This window comes from Netta rufina, assembly GCF_964035555.1.
Source record: "Netta rufina genome assembly, chromosome: 19".
NCBI classification, from domain to species: domain Eukaryota; kingdom Metazoa; phylum Chordata; class Aves; order Anseriformes; family Anatidae; genus Netta; species Netta rufina.
This window is the reverse complement of record NC_140143.1, coordinates 10918593-10941269: the sequence shown is the minus strand read 5'-3', so window position 1 is coordinate 10941269 and position 22677 is coordinate 10918593. Positions and strand designations below refer to the sequence as shown.

Genomic DNA, 22677 nt, shown 5'->3' with positions numbered 1-22677 from the left:
TTACATCCAGATATTACCAAGAGTCAAGCAGAAGACATACCCGACTAAAACCTGGACAGAAAGGGGAAACAAGCCAACTAACTAGAGGAACTAAATAAGATGGATTTAAGCTTTAGAACAAGTGTTTATTAAAATGAGCCAAGTATTTAAGCAGATGTTGCAGCTTCTTTTAAGATAGAAAGTCTACTTGAAGCTCTCAGTGATACTCTGACTCAACAAGTCACTATGCAAGTGGTTTGCCAAGAGACAAGGAGCTACTCTTAGCTGTGTGCCACAGACACTCATTCAACATTGTTCAAGGAAGGAACGGGGTCAAAAGCAGCATCAATGGCTTTGTGATTTCTGACTCGATAGAACGATAGCAATAAACCAGATGTTCCAACGAGCGCTTCAAAACCACTGAAAAATAAAGCTTTATCTTATTGGTTTATTTTAAGCACTTGAACACATTCTTTCCTGGCCCACTAAGTTGATATTAGATTCCAAAGAGACATTTTGCATTCCTAGCACTTTCCAACTTCAACTTTTAAGTAATAGCATAGCCTCTTATTAGCATTTTTAATGCACAGCAAGTTAAAACAAGATACATGCTTATTCATATGAGCAATTAAACGGCAGTAATTCAGCAAAGTTAGGTTTTGTAATCTGCCCTCAGTTCAAACAAGCCATTTGATACTATTCACTGTATCAGTTAAGCATGTCTGAGGCAAGCACTCTAACGAGCGGCATGAGCTAAGCACCCAGAGTTGCCATTTAGCATTCTATTTTTGAAAGATGCTTGCAGAATTATTTCCATAGGAGAAATTTTTATTATTTGTTTTATGACAACAGAGTTCCTGACCTGTACACAGCACAGAAAAAGACCCTGGACTAATCTAAATGCGAAGGACACAAAGTATTTACGTTATCAAAATCAGAGCCAAGACCCACTTCCTCCATTTCAAGTAAGTAAAGGAATGGGAATCAGATAAGGTTTAGCTGAATTAGCAACCGTAATGAATCTAGTAATTAGTACTTACATAGATGAGCCCAGAGTAATACCGATCCTTTAAATTATGCAATACAGAGGCTTCATTTAAACAGGTTAATTCTGCCATGTCTTCCACTTTAGAGAACTTGGGGGGATTCATCTTCTGAATATCATCTTTATTCACTAGTGCTTTCTTTCCGTTCTCTGCCAGTTCAACCAACACTTCATCCCCCTTTTCCTCCTTGATGCTGGCTGCCTCAAAACCGTGGCGCTCCGAAGGAATCCACACCAACTTTTTAGCAGTCCAATCAGCCTGGGTGGCAGGGTTGTAAATTACAGCCCTGTCCACAAAGAGGTATCTCTCCGGATCTTCCTGTCCCGATCTCTGTGCCATTGTGGGAAGTGAAGGTGTCCGCTACCAGTTACCCTGCAAATTGGAAAGGAGAAAAGCAAGAAGCACGTTACACACCAGGCTCCTACTGAGGAATGGAGCTTTGCCCTCAATTAGACGCTCCGTCACCAACACCTGCATCTCCCCTCGGATGACCACACACTGTGGAGGTCTTCCATGGTATGAAGAAGGTGCCGTGCACCTGGAAGCCCCTGCATACACAGGGGCCTTCTGAACAATCAAACTGCTGTATACATTGAAAGTGGTCTTCCATATTTAACCCAAAGATCCACTGCAGGAAAAACAGTTTAAACTGAACCCAGCCATCTCTTCCTAGCTGGTGTACGTTGCAATTGAAGTGGGAACCATAAAAAAGAAAAATACACACTTGCCTTCGGTGCTTAAAGAAAGAAGAGTATCAATTTTAACATAAGCTAACCAGTCAGCACAAATTCCACTAAACAGTGAACATTGGAGTGTTCAGCACACAGCTAATCACAGTGATCTACAGCACGTGAGATAACAGAACGTTTACTTTGTAAAAGCCAACTTCCAGCTACAGATGAGCACTTCATAGACACCTGGGGGTTCCACAAGCCTCCCAGCTAGCTAAGCCTTGCTCATTTTCATCCTAAAGACATAAGACTTTGTACTTTCACAGCCTGCTTCTGTTGGCAGTTGTGAACACTGACATTGCCGTGTTCCAAACAACATCTCTAGCTCTCAGGTTTACCTTGAGGCAAGGCACAAGGACTACCAAAGTTAGATTTTCCAGCAGCTTCACGGGTAATTTGAAGGTGAATGAAAAGCTGCTGACAAGGGCTCGCGTGCACTCATTTTACCAATCTGCACCTATCAGGAAGAGGCAACTGCATCCTTCCTTAATAACCCCGGCACATCCAGGACTTCCAGACTCGGCAGTTTTATCTGTAACCACCCCGAGAGCAACAAGGTCGAGCCAGACACCTTCTGCCCAGGTCATTAAAATCTTGCTTATTCACATACTAGATCCTTTCTGCTGGAGAATGTCCCATTAGCAAATGGTAACCTCTTCCAGCAGGTAACCTAGAGGTTAGCTTCAAAAGCAAGGGAGATTTCGCAAACCGCGTTTGTCATCTTTCATGCTACGGTATGTGCACTGTTGGAAGTTTTGCAACATGCCCGCCCTCAGAAGAACGTGTAATTAAATACAATAGTTGTGTCTCCATCTATGGCAAGGAGGATTGTTACGTTGTCCAACTTTAATGTAAAGTAAGTATGAAGTCATTGAATCCTCCAGAGGTTTGAGGAGCAGACCGTTTACTACAGACTGCTTAATTCAAATCAAGAGGTGATGACTCAACATTTAAAGTATTTCAGAGGAGCCTCGGCGAGAAAAAGGAAAACGCTAAAGGGACCCCATAAGCAATAAATGGGCTTCTTGGCCAGGAGCAGCTAGAAATCAGTCAAGGAAAGCCACGAGAAGCCCACCGCTATTACATGTGAGCCTCCTACCCCAGCTCACAAACCCGCTCGCCTCCCCTGTGCTGGATTACCACTGGGGGTCCAGTGCAGACCAAGCAGCGCTGCTCCCCTTCCTGGGGCTGCTCCCCTTGCTGGGGACACCTCTCTGGGGACGCCTTTGTTCCCAGCCCGGCCCCGTCCTCCTGCAGGGCGCTGAGCGGGACCTGGCGGGGACAGGCGGGTGACAGCCCGAGCGGCGGGGCTGGGGGCACGGCCTGGCCCCACAGCAGCTCTGTGCTGCATCGGGCACCTCCCCGGGGCTCGGACAGCACAGCCCCCCCCGGCAATCAATTACCCCTCGGGTTTTAATTGCAGAGCCGCCCCCCCCCCCCCCCCCGCATTTTCCCTCCTCGTTTTTCAATGGCACACAGCCCCCCCCCCAATCGTTTTCCCCCCGTGCTTTAATCGCAGCCCCCTCATCATTCCCGCAGTGTTTAATTGCAGCCCCCCCCCCCCTCATTTTCCCCCTCCCCCCCTGTTTAACGCCCCCCCCACCCCCTCCCCGGGCCGTGCCCCTCACAATAGCGCCCCGCCGCAGCCGCGCGCATTCATCGCGCAGGCACCCGGCATTCCCCGGAGAAGGAGAAAAAGACACAAAAAATGAATAAATAAATAAATAAATAACCGGGAACCCGCCGGGCTCAGCGGAACAAAGCGGCGGGTCCCGCAGCGCCCCCCCACCCCCACCCCCCTCCGGTGCAGGGCCCGGCCCCGTCGGCCACGATCGCGGAGCGCGTCCGGGGGCTGCGGGCGGCAGAAAATGGCCACCGCCGCCCGCCCCTTCCCCTGCCCGCAGCGGGGCGCGGCCCGCACAACGGGGGCTTTGTGTGGCGGCCCCGCCGCCGCCGCCGCCTCAGCCCCGCTCCCCGGGGCCGCCTCGGGAGCTCGGGGTCCCCTCTGCGGAGCCCGGGGGCCGCTCCGAGCCCCCCCCGGCCGCCGCCGAGCCCTCACCTGAGCAGCGCCTCCCGCCGCCGCCGCCGCTCAGCCCCGCGCCGCCCCGCCCCCGCCCGCCGCGCGCCTTTAGCGCCACACCGAGCCCGCCGCCCCCCGCCCGCCGCCGCCGCCACCGCCCCCCGCCGCCGCCGCGCTCCCATTGGGCGCCGCGCCCGTCCGTCCGGCGCGGCGCCGCCTCCCATTGGCTCGCCGCGCGGCCGCTCCGCGGTTACGGCCATAGCAACCTCCACACGCTTACCCTCCGAGCCCCGCCCCCCCCGCTTCGCACCGCCTCCCCGCTGCTGATTGGCCGCTCGGCCGGAGGCTCGCCTCTCACTGGGCGAACGCCGCGTCTGTCAGGGCGGCGCCCCGCCCCGCGCTGCAGCACGCCCGGCGGGGGGCGCGGCGCGCTCCCGACGCTGCAGCGGAGCGGGAGGGGGGGGGGGGGGGGGCGCGGTGCCGCAGCGCGGGGCGGGCGCGCGCCTCCCCCTCAGGAGGGCCCCGCACGGCCCCGCCGCCCCGCAGGGGGCCCCGCACCCCGCACCCCGCACCTCCCCTCCGGCACTTTCAGGTCCCGGGGCCCTTCCCAGCCCTCGTGGTCCCGCCGCTCCCCTGTGCAGAATCCCCCGGCCCTGCCCCCGCCTCCCTAAGCCCGGTCCCGGGTTTTTTTTTGCCCTCATCACAGAATCCCAGAATCACAGAATTTCTAGGTTGGAAGAGACCTCAAGACCATCGAGTCCAACCTCTGACCTAACGCTAACAGTCCCCACTAAACCATATCCCTGAGCTCTACTCTGGGCGAAGCGGGCGAGCTGAAAACTGTGTCAGGAAACAAAAGGCGGTGGCAGTGCCCCTGGGACGGCACCGAGGCCGTGGGCGCCCAGAGCCTTCGGTGACCGCTGCGGGCTCTGGGCTGGGCCGTGCGACTCGAGGCCAAGAGCTCAGAGCCTCGGCTCTGTGCACGGCGTGGGGCTGCGCGAGGTGCCCCGGACCAGGCACAGGGCAGGGGCTCTGCTCCCAGCGCCACAGGGCTCCATCGGCCCAGCTGCAGCCACGCTGCCCCGCGCAGACCCAACGCGCTCGCCAGCGGCCCAGGAGCTGAGCTCTGTGTGTGGGGATCTGTGGCACATCGCCCTGGCCAGGGCAGCAAGCGGGGAGGGCAGGCAGGGCGTCTGCCCTGGGCAGGAACCGGGGCTGTGGAACCGTCCCGGAGCAGCACGTGCCGATGGGTGCGACTGGGTGTCTGGGGCAGAAAGGGAGGCAGTGAGGGGAGCCGCGAGGAGCCGTGGGGAGCCAGGCTCTTGGCACAGAACGGGAAATCTTTCGGTCATCTCTGCTCGTCTCAGCACACAAATCAGCTCCTGCGCAACTCCTGGCACCTGGATTTATATGAAAGTCTCCCTCTTAATTACCATTGCAGTGGGAGGTCTCGTACATCCTGTTTCACAGAAAAATAAGGGTGTTGACTCGCAAACGCAGGTAGATGAAAGCCGAAAGGCTGAACTGGTTACTCCCCGGCTGTTTCTCGCCTTGCCACTCCCGAGGCCGGCACGGCGGAGCTGCGTGGCGAGCTGCCCCGTGCGGCCACAGCCCAGCGCCGTGCAGACACCCATCGCTCCCACACAGGCCTTTGGCACAGGGCACCCCACAGGACCTGCCGCCACCCCCTGCTCGGCCAGCAGGCCTCCACGAGATGCTCGGCCGGTGTTCACCGAACACGGCCAGCCCCTCTTTGTGATGGAGCATCCCAACGGGTGCTTTGCTCCCCGCGGGAGAGCCGCCCGCTCACACGGCAGCACATTTTGCGGCGGTGGTGGGTGCCGGTCCCCACCGCCTTTGGGGCAGCTCGGGCCGCAGCATGGGAGGTGCTGGGCACGTGGCACCCACACGTCCTGCTTCAGTCACAGAACTTCCATTTTTAGGCATCCAACATCTTGTAAAGGAAAAACAGAAGCATCACGCAGAAAACGCTTTTCTAGTGACAAGCCACTGAAGACTTTAGTTTCTTTTAGAAAATGATTTCCACGGAAAATCTTTGAGGATCCCATAGATGCCACATGGAGCATGTCAGGGTTATAGCATTAAGTTATTATTTTTATCACACAATTATTTTTATCCAGACCAGTGTTAGGAAGGAATTCCCCAAATCCACTGAATGTTTTTAACCCATGGAAGGAAAGATGATATTTTTATCTTCCCTGGGAGGTTGGAAAGAGCAGAAAAGAAAAGAAAAGAAAAAAAAAAAAAGAAAAAAAGAAAAAAACCCTTTTGTTTGAAATAGGAACTCAGCTATTTCCTAATCCCAAAATTGTTTCCCTACCTTTAAACATGAGACTAATGATACTGTTGCTACTAGGGCATTCACATGCTTAAAGCCAAGCATGTCGCCCAGGGTGTTTCCAGAGCTGGAACCAAAGCAGGTAAACAAATACCACTTAAGTCTAAGGGAATGCTAGAGATTTTTGAGACAATGTGGAGGATTTAGGGAAAAATGCTTTTCACTCACTTTTAATGTAGAGGTTTTACGGCTGTTGGCATGTACCGAGAAGCTAATTTCCATTAGGGGAGATGGGTGCTCACATTGCTGGGGGAACAAACTTCTGCAAGGAGAAAACACATAACCGACGCGCAGCAGCTGTTTGCTCGGCCCCGTGTCCCTACCGGCATCCACACACAAGCCAACAACCCTCGTCCCTGGACTATTTGACGTCTCTGCTTCCTGCAGAGGCCGGCGCCCTCCCTGCCTGCCCTGCTTTCTGACTGCGGCAGGTTTTGGGCGCATCTCCAAGATTTACGGAGCCAGCTCTGGCCTCCCTCAGGAGCCCATGTGTCTGCTAAGCAGGACACTTCAGCGTCTTTCTGGGTCAAATCATTCTCGGTAACTTCAAGTACCGAACATTACCGAGCCGGAATGAAGGATTTAAATACAGGAGTTTTGTATGCACAGACCTGGCCTGTGCTTAGCAGTGACAAGGGGACACGTGGACCACATTCATGTGGATCTGGTTTCTAATTCAAATCCTGGCTTGCTGTGACTCCAGGCAGCACGGTGCCTTCCCCTGCCCTCGCTCACTGTGCAAAGGAAGAGGCTTCGTTCTCACCTTGGCCATTTCAGAGGTGAGAGCACTTTTGATGCATAATGTGCTTTGACACCTTCAGAAAGAAGGCACGAGGGAAAGGCAGAATTGCTCATGTAAAAAAAACGGCTGCTTTGTTGCATGGGATCAAAACACAGAGAAGTGTAGGAATAAAAGAAAAATTATTCCACAATGAAATGACTTTATAGTAAGCATTTCTATGGCAGAAGCTTGAAAAGAATTGGAAATTTAAGCCTCATGCTTAATGCTTGAGTTTCAAAGCCTTCCGAGATGTCATAAATTACAATAACATGAGGTTAGACTTATTTCTTGAAGCATGCTGCCCTCCAGGACCATGCCTTTTTTTTATCTCCCATGTCAATAGGAAACGTTCTGAAACAGGAGGTGTTCTCCCGGACCTCACAGGGATCAGCACCAAATATGAGCTTCATTGTCTCACCCATCATATATTTTAGCCCTGGATAGTTTAAAAAGTTAGCTAAATCAGGAATGGAAAGTCTGCTTCTTACTCACAAAGGGGGATTGCAAAACAGATCGTTGGGCAGGCTGCTGTGAACCTGATGTCAGATCAGCAAAAATAGCCACCTCTGCAGCAGCTGAGTCAAGATCCGAGCAGCAGAGCGAAAGGTCTGCGTTCCCTCCCTGCAAGCCCCTGACAGCCGTGGGCTGTGTGCTGAGGGACGTGTTGGACACGGGATGCTCTGCAGAAAGGCAGCTGGCCTCTGCGCCGGGAAGGGACAACGCAGAGGACATGGGATGGGATCTGGCTTGGATCAACCTGTTGCGACCCTGCAAGGAGTGAGACGCGGCCACACACCAGGACCTGTGCTCGCCTGCTCCTTGCTTTCCTTCTTCCTTCCCTTTTCCTCCATCCAACGCCCTGGCAAGGAGCAGAGGCTGGGAAGGTAGAACAGGATTTTCATAGCCATGCCTTCCACCCTCCGCACAGGGTTTGGCATGCATTTCTCTTCCCTCAAGGAAAAGGAGAGCTCATTCACAAGCCTCTGCGAAAAACAGCCCGAAATCTGAACCTCCCGTTCCCCTCGAAGCAGGAACTTGTCTGCGAGATCTTTCCTCCCCCGCCTGGCTCACCACGCCCTGAGATCGGAAATTGTCCCCAGGAAAGCCGCGTGCTGCAGGGCTGGGGAGCTGCCCCTGCCCAGCTGGCCAGCTGGGAGCTTGCGATTCCTCCCAGTTTACACCAGTTTGCATCGCAGAAGCACTTCTCGCTTGCTGTACTGTTTTTAAGGGAGAATGATTCAGCCGCTAGATAGTGGAAAGGCCAGAAGGAAAATTTCTCAGGCATCACAGGGTCATAGGGCACTTCAAGCTGGAACAGACCTCAGAAGATCAACCACTCCAACCCAGCCATCCCTTTGTAGATTTCAAAATCCCAAAAGAAAATGGTGTTTTCCCAGAGATCCACTTGTGAAGGGCACATTGAGCAGGGGAGATCTGCCTCATCCAGAACCCAGCCCAAGTGCAAGATTAGGTGCTCAGCTGCCAGCAGGATGAGCACGCCACACAGCTCCCACGGGATGAGGAAGATTCCCCTCTGCATATTTTGGATGTGGCATTTGTTTGTTTGTTTGCAGCGTGCACTGTCTCCATTGCCCATAGGCAGGGCTCCTGCCTTTGCACCCGTACAGCAGCCACCTTGGCTACCCCCACTGGAAATCTTATTTATCCCCTGGTTGTCCATCCCCTGTCCCACCTACCCCTCCACCCATGGTGCCAGAACATTTTCTGATATGAAACAAATGCACAGCTGTAGCTGAGCAAACCCAGCAGTGGTTTTAAGATCTGTCACATATGGCAGTGCTGCCGAGGAACGTGATTTCCCCACATGGCCCAAGGTTTGGGCTGGCCAAGAGCTGGGCAGACGTCAGGGGGCTGCCCCTGAAATAATTCACGGTACTGAAACCCTTGCAGGGGAACAGAGCTGGGGGGTAGAAGATGGCCCTTGGCCGCTCTGAAGGGGACAAATCCTGCTGCTGGGACCAGAACTTCCATTCCAAGTGCTTTTTTCTAGACAAGATGTGACTAAAACCATTCATTTTTACCCCCAAAAAGGATCAGCAAAGAAAGAAACAAACACACACAAAAAAGTAAAAAGTTCATATTGGGGCACATCCAGTGCCCTCGGTGAAAGCCCTCCTCCATGAAAATGGAGGAGCAGAGTCAGGACAAAATCGGCCTTTCTGTGCAGGGCTCGCAGTGACCTCGTGTCCGTAGTGGGGCAGTGAGATGCCGAGAGTCGTGGGGACATCGGGACGGGGCTGCCCTCGGCTGCATGGGCACCCCTGGGCTTCAGGCAGGGGCAGGGCAGGCAGGATGGGACCCACGCTGGAAACCAAGCCTGCCCTCGCACGTCCCAGCTCCACACCCGGCCTCCCACCCACCCTCTTGGGAATGTCAGAAGTCCCAACGCACCCCGGAGGAGAAAAACTCTCTAGGGCCGTCTCTGAGGAGCCAACGGCCAAAAAGCAAGGTGGGGATGGCATCTGATGGACCTGCCAAGGAGAGATTTGATGGCTGCTTGAGAGCCTTGGGACTGTTTCAGAGGTGAATATTGCTCTCGGGCAGCCTCCCTGCTGTGCCAGGAGGGGTGGGCTCCTTGGGGCCAGGGAGCTCGCCTGAAGGTCCCATGGGGCCGTCAGCACTCTCGGCAGGTAGTAGCAACTTCCCCTCCTCCAGACCTGACCCCAGAAGCTTGCATCTCCTTGGAAAACTGTGGAAAAGCATTCCCAGAAAGCATTCCCAAATCCTGCCTTCTGTTCAGGCATGGTCTCTTCCAACTCTCCTAACCCTGTGAAACCCAAAGAACTGCAGTGCTGCACCATCGCCCACTGCAAGCGGCAAGTAACGGCGTGCAGGGTTTGCCTCGGCGATTTCGGCGTGTCGGGGAGTTTCCCGGCTTCAGCCGGAGCCTCCTGCCTTTAATTGGAGCTGATTTATGGCATTTTTATTGCCGCCGACAGCCAGCAGTTGGCACAGCAGGCAGCTTGAATATTACTTTTGCATTTGTTGAATCACCAGTCTGGAAGGCGATCGCGGGGCCTTTTATAGCGGAGCTGCTGCCTGCTCGCATGAGCGTCCTGGCACCCTGGCCTTTCTCCTGTCTTCAAATAAATTATTCTCGCCCTCTGGGCCGGCACCCAGGTGTCCATGAAAGGACCCAAATACATGCGAGTGTTGGGGACAGGCAGTCAGGAGATGTTTGTCCTGCTCAGCAGCTCCTGCCACTGCTCTCCGTCAGGCTGCAGGAGCACCCTTGGGCTCAGCGGTGCCTTTGCCATCCTCGAGGCTTGGGGCAGTGCCTGGGGACAGCCCAGCTGGGAGCGTGGCCCCAGGCATACCTGGGTGGCCTCAAGGGTTTCACCCCTTGCAGGCAAGGGAGCCGTGCTCCAGCATGGATGTGTAAGTGCTTCTTGCAGGGTACAAATCGCATCTTCTGCTGTGAAACAGGAGCCCCAGGGCGGGCAGGATATGCTGCCCAGCTCCCTCAGCAGAACCTCACAGGGGCAGGGCCAGGGGAGCACATCCCAGCCACCCTCACCTCCTGCATCCAGCAGGGGCTGAGGCAGACCCAGTGTGTGGAGGTTTCATCTTCTGCTGCAAGTAGTCCTTTCAGGTCATGCTGATGCATTGCTTCTGGGTCCTACGGGCAGGAAGGATCTTTCCTCAGCCAGTTCACCACTCTGCAAGGCACAAGGTGCCTGAAAGGGGGAAAAGGCGCTCTCCTTCCGTTATCATTATCGTATGCAGTTTGTTCTTACCATATCATAGTCAAAGACCTGGCCTTTACAATCCAGCTGGTCCTCACAGTCCTCCTCCTCACAGTCCTCCTCCGTGCCTCTTTCATCTTTGGCTTCCCAGCAGGAGGCTCAGGGCCAGCGGGGAAGCCCCCTCCCCTGGAAACCCAGCAGCTGAGCCCAGAGCACGGGCTGGGAGATGCGTTATTCCCGGGGGATGTTCCTGCCAGGGGAAGCAGTTGGCAATCCTCCACCACATCCGTACTGCAGCAAACCTCAGGCCTCCAGCACACCGGCTCTGTTGGATACGCTGTGCAGGGAGCTCCCAGCGCAGCCCTGGCAGCCAGGCTCACCCTGGGATGCTAGCCCCCAGCCACGATCTAATTCAATTTAATTCAATCCAATTTAATGACTGACTGAATCCTACCGGTTTAATTAGCGAGCCAATACTCAGCTATCAGCTGGTCATTGACTTGGGAGCCATTCGGCCATGTGCCAACCCCTTCCCTGCGCTGGGCAGAAGGACGGGAGAACCAGTCCCTGCTCCGAAATCCCTCAGCTGGGTGAGGATGAGCAGGGCCAGGAGCAGTTACCCCTGGCAGGGCTGTGCAGCACATTGCCCTGCTGGAGGCCAGCTCCAGCATCTGCTGGGCACCAGCATTTCCCCTGGCCCCAGAGGGAAAATGAGTCTGCACAGCACCATTAAGGCCAGGGTGATCACTGGTGTGGCTTGTCCCTGCAGTGCAGGCGTCCCCAGATGGCAACCTGAAGCCATGTGCCCGGGCTGAGTGGGGACAGACCCAGCCTGCCCCATGCCCTGCGGGAGGGCTCAGCATCAGCTAAGGGCCGGAGCAGAGCACCCAAGGCACTTGTCCACCTCAGCAGGGGCAACTCAGCTTGTGTGCAGTCTTGGTTTGAGTTTTAAAATACCCCCCTTGCTTGCCCGCCCTCTGAGAGGCCCTGTTGTGAGCTCAGAAAATGTGGTACTGCAGAGGAAGGGCAGCAGACAAGCAGAGGGAAGGGCCTGAAGGGTTTGGGTACCACAGAAATGGTGCCCAGAGGTACAAAACCACCACTGCTGTGGGCCTGGTCCCATGGGGTGTCAGGGGTGAAAGGGCAGAGCATGACAGAACGTAGGGCTCTTCCTACGTGGTCATCACTCCATTGCCAGGAGAATCGCCTTGTTCCCCTGCTCATCTTCCCGTTTCCTTCCCAGGAGCATCACCTTGTTCCCTTGATCATGTCCCTATTTCCCCAGTCCTCTTCCTATTGCCATGATCATCTCCTTATTCCTGTGATCATTGCCCCATTCCCATCATCATCTCTTCATTCCAGTGATCACTGCCCACTCCCATGGTCATCGTCCTGCTCCCCTGCAGGCAGCATTCCCATTTCCCACCTCGGTGTGGGTGCAGCTTTTGTCGGGGCACAGAGAAACCAGGGGCTGGTGGGCATTCCTCAGAAATTGCTCCCAGCTCACCAGTGCAGAGAGAGGCCAAGCACCACGGTGGCAATCCTTTATAGAGCCTCAGGAAGAAGATAAAGGTGATTTGCAAATGATGCGATGATTCTATATTTAATTGGACTAGTGCCTTTTCTCATCTGTTTAAGATGCATGAGATTGGTCTGAGCATCTGAAAGGGTTGTTTGTAAAACAAACACGCAGCTATTAATTATCCTGAATGTTAACCTTGGTCTTGTTTGACTTTGCTGGAAGGCACCGCAGGAAGGCCTGCTCTCGCTGCAGGAGGAACCCTGCTGGGTTCAGCCGACCGGGCGCAGCCCCTGGTGCAACTCGTGGCAGGCAGCACAGCAGCGGTTGCAAGCACCCAGCGGTTGCACTCAGCCATCTGCAACCGGCTTAGAAGTGTCCCCGTAACCCAACGGCACCAGCCTGCTGAGCCCAGCCAGCTCCATGCAGCCTGGAAACACGGTACGTCCCCGCGGGCGCTGTATTTACACCCTAGGGTTTGAGGAGGCTGATCAAATCCTCGCCTCTTTTAGTAGCTCTTTTTATTTATTTTGTTTCCATCGCTTTATTTATTTATTCTTCCTTAGCTGTGATTTTATATGCGTGTTATTATTCCAGCACCAGCAGGTCTCGTCACTGGGGGGAAACTAAACCTTATTCTGGGAGAAATAAAATACCCCCTTTTTTGCATTTTTTTCTGCTCAGACAACCTCCACCGGTGCTGCTGTGCCTCCAGGAGAGCTTGGTGGAGTTAAGAGATTTTTTAGGGTAGAATCACGTGGAAGTCAGCACGGGGGGAGTGTGCTCTCACAGGCACTGTGTTTAAATAGTGCTCACGGAGAAACGATGGCTCTGCGTGGTGCAGCCGCCAAAGAGGATGGAAGAGCTGAGAAGAGCTGAGGGAATTGAAGGACATGCCCCAAATTCAGCTGGGGAATGGAGTGACCCCAGGGGGCAAAGTCACTATTTCAGGGTGCATAAAGAACCCCCTACCCCCAGCTTGAGCACACGTGGGATAACCAAGCCACCAGCACGCCCGTGCAATTAGCAGGGCTGCTTTCAACAGTGGCTGCCCATGCTGCAGGGGACAGGGCTATCGGTTCACTACGGGAGGTGCCGTTGATGGAGGGGTTTAATAAACACATCCTTCTCAGGAATTCCATTTTTCTGTAGGGTTCTATCCCCTCTTTCCTCCCTTTTTAATGTAAATTCTCTGTTGGGGTCCCCACGAAGCCAGCCCTCACCCCCAGCCGACTGGGACCTGCAGCGAGTCCGGGCTGAGCGCCCGCCAGCCCTTCTGGTAGCGTTTAATGCTGGCGGCCACCCAAAACCGAGATGGCTGTGGAGGAAAGAAAGCAGAGCCTGATGGGAGGTGAGAGATTGCAGGATGTCTGGGAGACAAACCCGCTTGGGATCATATCGCTGCCCACGGTAGCAAGGTAATGCACGAGCAGCACAAGGCTGATGAGCTGCGTCACAGACAAAGGACTGCTGGGCAGCCTAGCAGGAGCACCCGATTTATTTGTTTCCAGTACTTAAAAATGCCCTCCCTCGAAGGCATCTGGTGAAGGGAGAGATTTCAAATAATCCTCCTTTCTTTTTCTTCTCCTTTTTTTATTTATTAATTATTATTTTTTTGAAGTAACCCTTTTCCTGGAAGCTTGGAATAGCCATGATCTGGTGATGGCCAGGCAGGTCCTGCCCAGCAGGAGATGCTTTCACAGCTCCCAGTCCAGGTTCTCCAAAGAAGGCAGCTAAAAGGGCCGCAAAGGGGCACCTAACACCAGGTGCACCCCTTTCCCCTGGCCAGGGTCCCATGTACCCCTCATTTTTTGCCCACCAAGGGTCCCACTGCTGCCCTGCTCCCTGGACCTGCGGGTCCCCTTCCAGCAGCACCTGGGTGCCCAGGAGCTACCTCTCACCTCACACCTCCTCCCCCAGCCTCTCCTCCCAGGAATGCAGCAAATGCAAACGCTGACAGCTGCCCAAACCAGCTTTTACCCTTATATAGTATCTGCTCACACGCTCCCTACCGAAAGCCAGGCTGGAAAAGCCTGATGACAGTGTGGGAAGATAAAGGGCTGCTGCCACAGCAGGGATAAATATTTGTCATTTTCCATCACTTTGTAAGAGCAGGCATCAAGGATTGACGGCAACCTGCAATTAAACCAGATTCCGATCTGATTAACCACTGCACGGCTCTGCCTGCTTAACCCCTGCGCGCCTGCCGCCAGGACCGGGGGGGTTAATGCTCCTGCATCCCGCAGCGAGCTGTCGCGGGGGATTAATCGACAGTCCAAGGCTTCCTGGGGTGCTGCACGGGTGCAGGGACTGGATGCAAACAGCGAGTGACAGCTGGAAGAGAGAGGTGGCCTCGAGCGAAGCCCCCACATCGTGTGCTGCTGGTGGGCGCTGTGTCTGCAGCCCTGACCGAGCCCTTTTGGCATCACTTCGTGGTCCCAGCACATTTGGGCAGTGCCCCACAATAAGCAGCTCAGCAGGAGCCTGGAGCAGAGCTGGGATTTCCCATTCGCAACCAGCCTCCAGTCTCAGCCTCCCAAGGGAGCTGCCTGGCCCCAGTTCCCACTGGTTTTTACTGGGCTGGTCCCCGCTTTGCCAGCTCTGCTGTGGCCAGATGTGCCCCTGCTGCAGGAGCATCCAGGCAGCATCCCTGGCTGGAAGGTGGGAGGGAAAGGGCGCGGATCCACCCGGTCTGAAGCCACGTGCTTTGGTTTGGCTCTCTGCAAACTCAGCCAAGCTGCTCACATTTCCAGCCTTCCCTTCATAGGCACAAAAAATCAATTTTCCTTCTTTTTAGTCCCCTGGCTCTCTGGTTCTTTTAAAATATCCTGACTTCTGCTTAAGAATAACCAAAGTCTGCACGTGCAGCAGGAGGAACATGTGCAGGCAGGCCAAACCACCCAAAATCATGCACGGGAGCTGTGTGCAAATGCATTTTTTAATTCACAACCATGCCCCCCCACTTTTCTCTGCATAGCTGGAGGTGCTTTCGCTGCTCCGTGGTGACACTGGGGAGCCGCACGCCCACTTGGGCTGGGTTAGATGTAACCCCCTTCATTTCTCCCCTCCCTGGTAGCACTACAGGTGTTCTGTGCCGGATCGCTGCATTCCTGGCATGCCTGAAATTCCCTGACGCTTAACCTCAGCTCCGAATTTCCTGGATTTATGGTATTTGGGCTTAGGTTAATAGCAATGAACTTGTAATATTATTCACCCCAGACTACTGATATCTGAGCTTCCCTGTAACTCCAGCTTAATTCTGTTCTGTGCATGTAACATATACATTTGTTATGACTGCCCAAGCTGCCTCAAGAATTTCAGTTCTCCATTTCTATGAAATCTGTTAAACCTGATATCTCAGGGCAAAGTAGCTTGGAAAAGATTGCTTTTAATGAGAAATCTCTCCGTCTCACACACACGCTGTGCTGCTGGATGCATCTAAGCCGTCCTTCCCCTCATCCCATAGCTGGGAGCACACATTGGCAGCCTGCACAAATACCTTTGCAGGACAATGATTTTGTTTCTTTTTTTGCCTTTCCCCAGGTGCCCGCTGGACCTGACTCCCAACCATTAGCTCGTCCCATCCCAGCACTTAAGAAGTTCCTTGAACATCTCCAAGGCGCTGTGCCACAGTGCAGAGCCCCGCTGCGCCCCAGAAACAGGGCCCCACGGCCGTGCTGCCGGTGGGTGTGAAGCAGCGCGGCTCCAGAGGGTGCTCTGAGGGATGCTGCTTTGCTCCAGCTGCAATTCTGCTGCTGGAAAAAGTTGTGTTCATGGTGGTAATTTCAGGGCGGGTGGGTAAAGGGTAGAAAGCCTCGAAGGCAAATGTTTGTGTGTGTTTTATAGCATGATCCAGCCCCATTCTTGGGCCGGGAGGGAGAGGGGCTGGTGGCTCCTCTCTGGCTTGGTGCACGCAGTGGCAGAGGGAACAGCTGGATCCAGGCTGCATTTCACCCCTGGGACGGGATCATGGGGCTGAATCCTGCCTTTCTCCAGTGCCAGCAGTGACTGCGGTGAGCTTGGCTGTGTAGCCTTGGTGGAACATCGATGTGAGCCTGGCTGGGGATGAGTCAGAGCAGGGCACCACCTGCCCCGCACCCTGACTGCTCGCTCAGCACGTCCCTATCAGCCCAACCATCACTTCGCCTCCGAGGTGGCCTCTGGGGATAAGCGGGGCTGGGCCAGCCGCAGCCTGTGGCTCGGCACTGCTGGCCCCTCTGGGGTCATCCCAGGGCAACAGCGGGGACTGAGCACCGCGGGCATGTCAGGAGATGCTCCGTGCTGAGGACCGTGTGCAGGTGGTGACAACCCCTTGCCCTGCTGACCTGCGCTGGGACAATCATCCACTCTGCAGGGAAATACTGTGGTGCCACGGACCTCTCCTCTCTCCCAGCAAAAAGCCCTTTGAAGAAACCACCTTCAAAATACGAATCGGGTGTGCCCTGAAGGCCTGGATAGTCGAGATGCTCCTGTTTATTTTTACGCTGAACTGGTGATTATTTGAGTGCCTGTGGTTAGCGAGACCACCCGGGCAAGAGGGGTCCTGGATACCCTGCGCTGGAGCCTCCGTGGGTTCTCAGCATTATGGTGGCCACCCACCAGCATCTGTCTGCAGCCTCCCCCAGCCTGGCTGCTCCATCCCCAGCCCCATGCCATGGATCCCCCTCCCAGCTGAGCCCCCTGCTGTGCTCGGCTCCCAGGATGGGACCCCTCAGCCTGAGCACGGCCTGGCCGTGCTTCACCCTGGCCCATCTCTTGGCTGAGTGGCTGAGGACTCCAAGCCTCATGCTTCAGTGACAGCGTTGGCCTCCTCCTAGCCAGGCCTGCAGGGTCACAGAGGCACCAAACCCCAGAATGGGCAGGGTTGGAAGGGACCTCTGAAGATCTTCCAGTCCCAACCCCTGCAAAGCAGGATCACCTACAGCACCTTGCACAGGATGGCACCCAGGTGGGTTTTAAATATCTCTGGAGAAGGAGACTCCGCAACCTCTCTGGGCAGCCTGTTGTAGTGCTCTGTCACCCTCCCAGTCCTCTCCTTGTCTTAGGAGCCCTCCTCCAAACTCGCTCCAGTACTTCTATGTCCCTCTGGTACTGGGGAGCCCAGAACTGGGCACAATGCTCCACGTGTGGCCTCAGCAGGGCCGAGCAGCTGGGGAGGATCACCTCCCTTGAGCTGCTGGCAACACTCTTCCAAATGCAGCCCAGCATCCTCTCAGCCTTCTTGGCCACAAGGGCACATGCTGCCTCCCTCCCGGTCTGCCTGCTGTCCACCAGGACGGCCAGGTCCCTCTCTGCAGAGCTGCTCTCCAGCAGGTCAGCCCCCAGCCAGGACACCACACAGCAGCAGATGGTCCTGCGGTGGCAGCCAAGTCAGAAACAAGAATCATCCGTCAGCAAGCCCCGGGTGGCTGGACAGGGCCGATTTCCTCTGCAGGGCTGGGGGACGGCTTTCGAGAGCTTTCCCAGCTCCTGCAGCTGAGGGCAGGAGACCGAGTCACCACGGGACCAAGGAGCACGGCTCACTCCACCATCTCTCTGGTCCAGGACGTGGCCACAGAGGTGGAGCCAGGATCCCTGGTTGAGGGTATTTGCAGCTGGATGGGGATATTTCCACCTCCCACCCATTGCTCCCCGTCAGCACGTTCCCTCCAGTTATGCCGTGTCTGCAATTTCCTCCAGGCAAGAGTAGAGCAAAACCTTTTCCACTGGAAATAACTTTGTCCCCAAACCAGGATATTTTTGCCTTTGTTTCCTTTTACAGAAAGTGTTCCAGGTTTCAGATTTTGTAAAAACAAAAAAGACCAAGAGGTGAAATTATCCCTCAAGGAGAAAAAGTAACCATCCCGAATCACCGGGGTCAGGGGCCCCATGTCCGTGTGTGCATCCTGCACCCAGCCCAGCATCGCACGGTGCTGTCATTGCATTAAACTCCTGTTTCTGACTGCTTGATATCTTGGCAGACAGTCTGGAGGAAGGCTGCGGACCCAAGTCTGGGATCTGCCCCTTCTGCCCCTGTGCTGTACGGATCCTTCAGTGCTGCTCCTGCCCAGGGCACTGGGACAAGTGGGTCCCACTCTCCAGCCTTGATGGCTGCATGGGGCTGATTGTGTCCAGATGTCTGTTATTGTGTTTGTTTGTTGTTTTTTTTTTTTTGCTGTAATACGTTACAGGTCACAGCACTCTTTGTTGAGTAGCCCCCTAATGATTAAAGGGGAAGGAGGGATTTTCATGGGTGGTTCCCATTATGCCACGGTCACACACTAACAAAATAAATTAAGGATGAAAGAGTTCACATCCAACACATCTTGGATGCTTGCAGGCCTGCTTTGGTGGAGCTTCAGCTCTCTGCCTGAGGTCCCTGCCACCATGCTGGAGGTTCTCGGGACAGGACCCAGCGCCTTGCTCTCAGCCGAGCCCTGCACGCTCCCCGCAGCAGGGAGTGAGCTTGGGGTCAGGGCTCATGCCTCCCAGCCCTGCTGCTGGGGCCTGGCTGGGGCTCCTCGCACACCCATCTCTGCAGGAGGACACAGGCAGGCTGGGAAAATATTTTTGACACGATCTTGCCATGTGTTTAGTTGAGAAAAAGAAGGTCCAAGTTGCTTTTTTTTTGCTGATATAATTGAAGATGTGGGAGGATTTTTAGCTCCTGAACTTCCTATTGGTTCAGACCAAATATCTGTTTTGCCCATTGCTTGTCTTCAGCCATGGTCTGGCTCCTCCTGAGCCTCTTGATGAGGTTCTGGCAGCTCTTTGCACCTTCTTACTTACACCCACTGTGCCATTGGACCCGAGTTCTCCTCCAACCTAGATGATTCTGTGATTCTGTGATTCTCTGCCTCTGCAGCCCCAGCCAAGGTGACCTTTTCCTGGAGCAGGAGGCAGCTCCACAGGACAGTCCCGCTGACAGTGGGACCCATTTCCATCCCTCTCCCACCACATCTCCAAGCAGAGCCTTTTCAGGGGGTATGGAGCCTGGGGGCTGCTTAGCTTGGGGTCCCCCACCCCATGTCCCCAGTTTAAGAGTTTTTATCATTTGATTTCTCTCTCTCTTGGTCATCTTCCATAATCACATATTTTTTCCTTTCTGAAGACTCCCTTCAGGGAAAAGAAGAGGATTTCATAATTGCTGGAGGAGCTGACACCCAAGCCTTGGGTGAAATCCAATAGGAACAGCAGCCATAAGTGACTGGGGAAGAGTAAGATTAGGTTGAGCAGATACAGTTGGTTCCCTAGATACTCTCCCAGCCTCCAGATTCTTTCAGCACACAAGATTTCCTGAGCCTCATGTGGTTTGTTGGTTTGGCAGATCTCACCAGATCTCTTTCTCAAGCATCTGTTCAGTCTCCTTGAATCCATTAAGACTTTCTTCAGCCACAGCTTCCTTTGGCAAGGAGTTCCCCAGGTCCACCAGCTCTCAGAGGACAAACCACACATGCATTTTTCCCATGGTTGGCTTCTGCTATCTCAGCCGGGGGCTCTTAGCTCCTGCAGTGGAGGACGGCAGCCTCCCTCCACTCTGGGGGGTGTTTCTGAGTTCTCCAGACCTCCAGTCCAGGAGGAATGTCTCCGATGGCATCGCTCCTATTGCAGAAGTCACCACAGAAGAGCTGAAGGAGCAAATAATTGAATTCAAGTCATTGCCCACCAAAAGGGGAAAAGGTCTTTAGCCGAGTGGAGCTTGAGCAGGCCCTGCAAGTAATGTCATCTACACCAACACTCCTGTGTGCGCCCCAGTCCTTATCTAGGGCACAGCGGATTCCTCCTACCCCTCATCGTGCAGCCCAGCAAGCCAAACCCACTCCTCCATCACATCTAACCACCACCTCAGGCAGCTCTCAGGTGGAGGAGCCTTGCCTTTCTGTGTCCCCAGGACTGTGGTCGGTTCCACTGGGGCCAGCAGTGAGAGGCCGCCCACATTCCTCCTTGGCCATAGTCGATGCCTTCGAAAGCGACTTTTGGGTGTGCAAACGGAGGCATCTGGAAGGATCCTGATGAGTGGTTCCTGAACCTGCCCGTTGCCTTGCTCCCAGCCCAGCCAAACTGGGCTGAGCGGTGCTACCTGACCGGTTTCCATCCCGCTTGGCTGGTTTGGCCGTTGCCTTGTCGGTTGCTGGCGAGACAACTGTATTTTCTGGTTTTACTTGCAGCAGCTTTAATGTGGGACGAGCCTGCTGGCTGATCTGCTTGCACGCTGCAGCTCCAGCATGGGCTGGGACCGAGGCAGAACACGCGGATTTGTGGTTGTGCAGCTGGAGATGGCCGAGACCTTCTCACCAGTACCGGCCACTGCTTGGGCACTGGGAATGTGCCGCCCATAAAGCCATAAACCCACATCATCTCTTCCTTGTGGCAGCCCTGGGAGAGCTCCAGCAGCTCAGTGCTGCTCTGCCTCCCATGGCCAGGACATGGGATGTTCAACCAAAGGGCATCCATGCCGGGGGTGGGCACGCAGTGGGCACTCGGTGCTGGGCCCCTTGGCTGGGCACAGGCCCCCCACCCTACTGCCAGGGATGCAGAGTGCTCACCTCACCCAACAGGAGATGACATCCCGACCCTGGAGATGCTGCAGGCACCTGCTCCTGCTGCGTGCCCTGGGACTGGGATGGTGGCTTGGGAGACTCACTTAAAGTCATCAGAGAATCTGCCACAAAGCCTGGAACTGGCTGCAGATCTCCTAAAGCCCGGTTTAGCATCTTCACCACCAGGCCTGCCTTCTTCTGCCAAGCAGTGCCTAGGGTCAGGGACTGAGCTGAAGAGCAAGGAACTGAACCCGAGAGTCCCAGATCCTCTTCTTCTCTGCTTGTTTCCACCCAGATTGGCTCACTGTGAATAAAGGATTAATAGAGGCTGTTACAGTTAACTTGAAAGGACCCTGAAGCATAAATTCATGATCCTAAACATAACCAGTTCCCGGTAAGTAATTAGCACATTTCACTGTGATCACAAGAGCATCCTGGGAGCTCTGCAACAAGTACAGGATCAGCAAGAAAAATATCTGGAAGCAATGGCAGGGATTTCAGACAGCTCTCTGGTTTGCAAACACAAACAGATTCTTGCTCTCTGCCTTGTTGGGAGTACTCCATTACTGGAAGACCTTTGGGAATGGCAGCAAAATCCTCAAAACTTATCTCCTTCTTCAGAATTGGGGCCCCCATAATTCCTGAACCCATGCCAGTGTGAGCACACACAATCACTTTATCATCCTTAACTCCTTTTGTCCTCTAAAGCAGCAGCAGTGTTCCAGTGCCTCAGAGGGGTGATGGATATTTCCAAAGGGTTCCTGCATGAAGGGATAAAACCCCTGCGAGACGCTGCAGTCCTCCCCCAGCTCCCTGAGTCACACTCAGGTCAGCAACCACAGCAGGAGGAACATTTTTAGCATGGTTTGGGGCTGGCGCTCGGCCTGGGGAAGTGCTGCATGCAGAACGTGATAAATCACAGCTTTCGCTGAATCCCCCTGGGGGGAAACTTGAAGCTGCTTTGTCCAAGCTTGTTACCTTGTAATACATTAAGGGGCTGACTCGTGTCTTCCAGAAGCTGAAACTCTTCCTGGAACAAAGAGACATCGTGGGATGTGGTGGGTGCTAGGAGCTGGGTGGCCTTTGTGCAGAGGGGACAGCAGGGGCAGAGCTGGAGTCTGAATGCTACGCTGGGATGAGAGAAGCAACCCCATTTTCACAGGGAAGGAGCACCCCAGGAAGTGTTTTTTCCTCTTTATTCCTGGGGTTTGCCCTGTGCTGTCTCTGTCCCTCTGCTCACAGACCCCACCACCCCCCCAGTATCCTGGCAGAAAGCATCCCATGGGACTTCACACGGGGACTGAGCCTTCCCTGGTCACGTCACTGCTGTGACAGTGGCTGCAGGGGGCAGTGACCGTGCTCCAGGCCCCGGTGCTGCCAGGAGCCGTGCCAAGGCTCTGCCTGCATCCTGCTGCGGTGCTGTCCTGGGCTCTCCATGCCAAGGGGCCAGGCACAGGCAGCAGGGAGCTGTCTCACCTGCCCTGGGCCTTGCCAGGAGGGGTGTCCTCATGGTGCTGGGTCAGATCTTGTAACTCCTTCGCCCTCTTTTTTTTTTTTTTCTTTCTCCCCTTCATCTCCCTGTGCTCTGTGGTTTTTTTTTTTTTTTGGCCATCCTCACCAGGTATTTCTCCTGAATTCCTCTCTCCTTCCCCATCCTGCTTCTACCCAGCCCATGACAACCTCCTGTTTTGGATACGTTCAAAATTTGGCCAGGCAGGTTCTGCCTGTGGTCTTGGAAGTCCCTGCCTGGGAGGTGAATCTCTTACCTGCTAACTGGGGACACGTGTGTGTTTGATGGCCCAGGAGCTGAGCCGACCTAGCTCATAGCTGGGGCCACGAGGACGGGTTTGGTTTCATCCTCCCAGCCACAGGAGACGTGTGCAGGACGATGTGTTTATTTTCCCAGCTCCTTCCCCAGCAGCCCACAGCAGATGTCTGGCGGGAGCACCGCTGCTTGCCTTTTGATGGGTGATTTCATCGCAAGTCTGGGAATCTGCACCAAAACCCTCTGCCAAG

General features: G+C 54.6%; 2 protein-coding genes across 2 annotated transcripts in view; one reads left to right on the top strand and one right to left on the bottom strand.

Annotated features, from left to right (window-relative positions):
* MYH10 (myosin heavy chain 10) overlaps positions 1-3846 on the bottom strand; it is a 103354-nt gene extending 99508 nt beyond the window's left edge. Inside the window, exons 1-2 of the mRNA XM_084298444.1 lie at positions 3816-3846; positions 1020-1397 (exon numbers count right to left, since the gene is read on the bottom strand). Of these exons, the coding sequence (XP_084154570.1) occupies positions 1020-1364 (345 nt within the window). The 5' untranslated portion in view covers positions 1365-1397; positions 3816-3846. The remainder of the gene's footprint in view (positions 1-1019; positions 1398-3815) is intronic.
* Positions 3847-13456: 9610 nt separating this feature from the next.
* Positions 13457-22677, top strand: part of CCDC42 (coiled-coil domain containing 42) — a gene marked incomplete at both ends in the record, with an annotated part of 45934 nt that continues 36713 nt past the window's right edge. Inside the window, 2 exons of the mRNA XM_084298352.1 lie at positions 13457-13493; positions 17577-17726. Coding sequence (XP_084154478.1) covers positions 13457-13493; positions 17577-17726 — 187 coding nt within the window. The remainder of the gene's footprint in view (positions 13494-17576; positions 17727-22677) is intronic.